The sequence below is a fragment of the Lytechinus variegatus genome, chromosome 1, assembly GCF_018143015.1.
Source record: "Lytechinus variegatus isolate NC3 chromosome 1, Lvar_3.0, whole genome shotgun sequence".
NCBI classification, from domain to species: Eukaryota; Metazoa; Echinodermata; class Echinoidea; order Temnopleuroida; family Toxopneustidae; genus Lytechinus; species Lytechinus variegatus.
The window spans coordinates 36,910,085-36,916,209 of record NC_054740.1 but is presented as its reverse complement, the minus strand read 5'-3'; the positions used below and the strand labels follow the sequence as shown (position 1 = coordinate 36,916,209).

Sequence of the window (6,125 nt, the reverse complement as noted above, 5' to 3'; positions counted from 1 at the left end):
CAGTTCGACAGATTGTTTCCGTTTAAACGCTCATGGAAGGCAGAAATGGTTTTAAATTTCACGCTCTCATCACTATAATTCGATGGATTGACGATTCCAGCCTTAACAATGATTCGGGTTATCGTGATCAGTGAACACATTTCTACTCAGATTTTAGAGCCTCATGATCCTGATTTGTTGGACAGCGTAGATGTCACCAAACAGATCCCATAAGGTATAATCACCCCCTCCCAAATTTAAAATCGTTTACAACTATAAATCAGTTCAGTGAACGGTTTAACTGTTTGGTTTTTCGCAAATTGAATTTTTTGAACATTTACTTAACGTCTTCCCTATTCTAAATTGAACACGAAGCTTTTCTTCCGGCAAAAAATGACAATGCACAGGTTCGTCCGAAACATGCTCAATTATTCTACTCCTTATCCTTGTGTCCCTGATACAATGTTTTGTTACCCTCTTGCATCGTTTTAATCCTCAATCTCATCCCATACCCCTATTATGTACTGATGTCCTCTCTTCAATCTTTGTAATCAACCCCTATTTTGCAAAGCCCAGCACCTCAACTAGTAATTGCACCAATCAATAACTGAAATTGGATTTGTTTTTCGACCATCGGGGATGCAAGGCATGGAACTTGTGAATTTCACTGCCTATGATAGTGACCGCCTGTTTTTTCCCCCTACCAACCTCTTTCTCCGCCTCGGCAAGGCGAAAGAAGAAAATAAAGCATGACCCCAATTACCCCTCCTGAAACGCCTTGACATGCTTTTTTGATGCACAAGGTGAATGTTTTATGAATTATGTTTATATGGCCCTGGTTCCCCGCCAAACCCCAGGAGATGATGTAAATTGTGCCATTAGTTTTCATGTCATGCTGCATGTCCACGGCTGTCGCTCATGTAGACTCTTTGAAGAATTGGCTACTTTGCAAAATGCTTCGCGGTGCATGTTCGTGCATTTTTTACGTGTTTGGTATGATATAGTGTAGAAATAAAGTCCTGAAATTGCCTATCCTTAAGAGGTGACGGGTACTGCAAAACGTGCCCCAGTTTCATGAAATGCCGGTGTCATTTGCTGACAAATCTCTTTAGCATGTTGAAGATCTACTAAGTAACTTAAAAAGAAATGGATTGTCTTAATGTATGATTTTTGTTTTACTGTCTTGTATTCTGACCGTGTGTTCACTTATGGCAAGATTAAAACAACTTCATAATCTATTCAATGCCTGGACAATTTAGATCTGAATATTCAATGTTTCTTGCATCGGTAACCACGTTTCCTTATAACCTTTGCACACAGATGCAACATAAAGCATGCTTCCATTCTTTAACGTACAGGCCCTTATTTTAAGATATTGAAAGACATGTGCAATCATGGCAAATCAAGAATGTTACAAGGGTTTACTCCTAATTGTTTCTTGAGTTTAGTGACTTTACTCCCATGCTCTGCTTTTTCATCAAAATAACAATAATCTTAATTAGAAGGATAATATTCAAATATTAGATCTAGATTTTATACCAGAAATTGAAAAGTGACTGTTTCTTTACCGATATCAGACATGACTAACATGATTAATCTCAAAGACAACAGGTCAAGTGTCCATTTGTCCAGGTGTTCATAACTTAGGGGATAAATTGTAATTGGTAAATCTATCAAAGAGCTATTCATAGTGATCATGCCCACTTACATAAATCACTGAAGCATCAGTTCGCTTCTGCATAACTCCCCAAAGGTAGAATTCGCTTCTGCTGTCTTCAACATCAATTGTTTAGTAACGTGAGGTGACAGATATACAAGTCATTAATGAAAAGCTAGTACGTAACTCTTTCATCATCTAGGAGGATTAGAAAGTACACATTGAATGACTGAATATCAGACCTCTTTATCTATAAAACCTCTTTTTAACGCACTACATACTGCAAACGACAACTATACTAGTCATCATTCGTAGACAGTGATAGTACAGTTGTGCATTTACCAAATGTGCTGCACTTTTAAACATGAAAATATTGTAAGAAATCCATATTCCATTCGAGTTTTTCATGATTTTTCTTTTCAGCTAAGCCTAGAAGAGGGGAGGGGGATTTTTACAAAGAGTCAAGTGTTAATAAGTGGCATGCTTAACGCCAACGCGCACACGCTATATTTATTGCATAATCTGATTGATTGATACGAGGAAGCGCGCGTCTCCTACGCATGATCTGACCAATGCGGCGATGCGTTATATACCGCACACTATAGGGGAGTTGATTGCCCGCTCTAAGTCACACTTTACTCTTTGTGAAACACCCCTCCCCCGGAAAACAACCGATCTGAAAATATCACTCATACAGGATAACATGTTCATATCTACTGCTGATAGGTCTGTAGGTATCTACCCCCCATATCGGTAAATGTTAACAAGCATTACCGACGAATCGAAAGACTTTAATAGGCCATCATGGAGATGATAAAACATCAGCATTAAGACAGTCAAATGTTAATGGTGATTTGGTGCCAATCCAAAAGAAAAAAACTCTCCAATACTACATTTAATTTCTGTAAAGGAAATAAATAATGAACGTTTCAATATTTCACTTTTACGACATATTATGAATAGGCCATTAATCTGAGGATGTTTAACAATATTGGATGGTCGATTGCACAACCGGATCTGGATGACAGACAGAAAAACAATTTTGTGCTGACACAGACACAAATATCACCTCTGTGGCATAAAGAAACAAATGACAGCTCTTAATACAAGTGCTTTGCTAACTCCTTCTTTCTCCTTGCGCCCTTTTACTGACGCTTTTGCTGAAATGGGTGACGCTTCGGCATTATTCTGTCGACACGAACTGGCGCTTTTTTTTCCTACCTCAGTGCATGTGTTTTCCCTCTCCCTATGTCGCTTCCGGTCCTGACCGCAAGAGAGAGACACATGGACGACAAGGATGTTTTATTTACCCAGATGACATGTGACAAGGCTAATCTGAAAATGGAACATCCAAATCTCGCTGCTGCTCCGGAAAGTCGCAATTTACCAGTCTCCCGACGGGTGTTGAGGAACTAAAAGGAAAGCGTGATCCATTTACGCTACCTGGTTGATACGCGAAACCCTGCAGAGTATTGATCAAGATAGATGGATGCAGTGAACAGTCCACTAGGCTGCTTTACGCCTATTCAAGAATTTCTCTTTTTTCTCGCTAACATCCGGTAAATGAAATTAATTCTACCACCCACACACCGTAATTGTTGGATCGCAGGTTGTTGTGGAATCATTTAATTGTCGAAACGGAGACCTTGTAGAGTTTTCCTGTTTTCTGAAGATTCTGAAGAGTTTGTTCTCACTTTTTTGCTTTATAAAACAAGCCCCTTTCTAAAGGAGTCTAATGACAATCTTTCTGCCTGTAGCTATGCGCTGGTCATAAAGTGCTAGGGATATCACAACTTTAACGACAACCCACGCCGCGGTAATAGGCCATCTAATCAAATGGGTTCATTCGCGTCGAGGTCAAGTCTAAGCTCGAATTGGAAACAATTCGGTGTTGAGAGTGGTATAGTCAATTGTGAACACAATAGACACAAGATAAATACTTTTAGTAATTTGTTATAAACTGATACGCGTGAGATAACTTTCACCGGGTTCATCCAGAAATTCACTTCCATCGTCTGTAGCCATTGATGTACGTTCTCGAGCAACCTTAATGATAATTTCAATATGTGAAACCTTATCTCATCTTCTTAGTATAATAGCAAGGTATATGTGCAGATCACCTCAGTAATGGCGAGTCAGAGTGTCCTATTCATTTCTATAGGCTTTGATTTTTAATGGGCTTTGAGGAAAGGCGCATCCCTTTGCAGTCCGTCTAATATCATGTTCATACAAAGTCTATTCATTCTATGCCTTTGTAGAAGGATAAAATGAGTTGAATTTTATTTTTCGGTACCATGGTTACATTGCCGTCGCGTGAGGAATGTATTGATTCAATTACCATGCACAAAAATCCATAGAAATGCCAAATAATGATGGTAAGTACTTGTTTTGCTTTTCAGAACACTCTATTGGACAATCAATTATTCTGACATCCTATGGAAAAAACTTGTGACGTCTTAAAAAGAAAAGAAACGTACCGTCTTTAGCGAGAGTCGTGGTAGTCAACAGGTAGATTGATTTGTGGAACCGTCAACCGTAGTTACCGTTCACATGTTCGTGGTGAACATTTGAATTAGTCATACTGATGTGTGCCGTGCTGCTTTGTAAGCCCAAACTCTGCCATCGTTGTCGGCACTGTGCAGGCAGAAGGCCGTTGATGAAGGCAGCGCGGTATCGGGTACTCATGGCCATGTAAATCACGGGGTTGATTAGAGAGTTAAGGTAGGCAAGGATCTGAGCAAAGTGCATGGCCACCTGCTCCAACATAGTGGTGGATTTGAAGCTTCCCATTGCCTTCATGATTGAAATGATTTCGAATGGGGCGAGGCAGAGGAAGAACACCAATCCATTGACAATTAGCATCCATGTGATTTGATTACGTAATTTGACGTTCTTATCTCGTTTCCCCATGATCTTCGCCCTCTCCACGGCCTGATTCAGGCCCCTGACGATGCCAACAAAGAGAAAGACGTTGATAAAAAACGCGATGAAGAAGGGAATGGCACGTACGCTGTCCGTGTAGATCTTAGTCCAATCTTGAATAGGTTCACACCACTGGAACTTCGTTGGCCATGTGTTATAAGGCTCTACGTCGGGCCACAAGGCACAGAAATTACGTATCTTACTGTAGGCTGGTATGAAGGTTGCCGAGAGGAGTCCGGCTGTTGCCCAGGAACCGATAAGCAACCAACGAAACGTTCTCATGGCGGCCGATCCGCGCTCTTTCTGTGGACGGCATACTGCGTAGAAACGCTCCAGAGCAACGAGCGTTACGAAAAATAGAGAGGCAAAATACGTGGTATTTACACTGATCTCTGTAAAGATACAGCCGATGAGTCCCAGGTGTGAATGATCGGGGGTGATGGGCGAGTGAACATACGCCCATATCTTATCCCCGATGGCTATTGCCAGGAAAAGGAGATCTGACATTGCAAGGTTGACAAGGCATGCGTTGGTAATCGTTTTCATACATTGCACTCGGACAACCACGTAGATGAAGGCGATGTTGTTGATCAGACCGACAACGAGAACGATTGGTAAAAGTACTGTGGTGATGACGACCTGAGCATCGGAGTACGAGATGAGATCGGCGGCGTCCAAAGACACATTCGCAAAGAATTCGTCGCAGGTTGAGTCGTACGACCCATTATCGAAAATACTATCCATATTTTCTTTTCTCCGTTACGAACCGCATGAAGACACGGACATTGTGAAAGAAAGTATTCCTCCTCTGGCTCCGTCAACTAATTTCTCATCTTCAATTGTTCGATATTTCCATTCATAATGATCCGGTATGAATTCTTCATTCGCCTTAAATATCCGTTGCCGCTACTGAGAGCAACCAGCTACATTGAGATAAGCTCAGCCTTTCTCCAGTTACAAACCGCTTGTGCGCTTTACATCTCCTCCCCCATCAGCCACAATGAATAGAGTATCACGTGCCTACCTGCGCTACGATTGGTTGAAACACAACAAAGTAGGCGGTGTCCAGTGAATAACTCTCATGTATCACAGTCTTCCATGGCTTATGAAGTGTTCCTTCCTCCCTCTCTCTCTCTCTCTTTCTAACGCCTATTTGATCATTGCTCCGAATCATTCCTTTGAGTATACCTGCTGCATGTTGTAGCTAAAATATTGAAATAATCACTTTCCCCCGCTTCTCTCTCTCTCCTCTACCATGTCTTTGTTTCGCAATCACTCTACCACTCTCCTGGTCATCCTTTCCTCACGTCGGTATGACTGGCTTGCATTTTCTCTCCCCCTCTCTCTCTCTCTCTCTAACGTCTATTTGATCATTGCTCCAAAACATTTTTGAATACTCAGCATGTTGTATTTAAAATAATGAAAGAATCCCTTCTTTTCCCTGTTTCTCTCTACTCCCCCTCTCTCGTTATCACTGCCATCTCTTTCTCATTCGTTTGCATAATGGTATCTCCTTCACCTTTCCATTTATCCGAACCCCTCCTCTTTTTTTGTGTGTAATAAAGCA

The 6,125-nt window shown here is 41.2% G+C and overlaps 1 protein-coding gene across 1 annotated transcript; it reads right to left on the bottom strand.

The window, feature by feature from the left end:
- Positions 1-3,346: 3,346 nt before the first annotated feature.
- LOC121413104 (cholecystokinin receptor-like) lies at positions 3,347-5,530 on the bottom strand. The gene has a single exon (XM_041605871.1). It carries the CDS (start codon positions 5,300-5,302, stop codon positions 4,166-4,168), a length of 1,137 nt encoding a protein of 378 aa, XP_041461805.1. The 5' UTR covers positions 5,303-5,530; the 3' UTR covers positions 3,347-4,165.
- Positions 5,531-6,125: the final 595 nt, after the last annotated feature.

Excerpts from the sequence above, each read along its gene's own strand:
- LOC121413104 (XM_041605871.1), bottom strand. The coding sequence starts at position 5,302 with ATGGATAGTATTTTCGATAATGGGTCGTACGACTCAACCTGCGACGAA.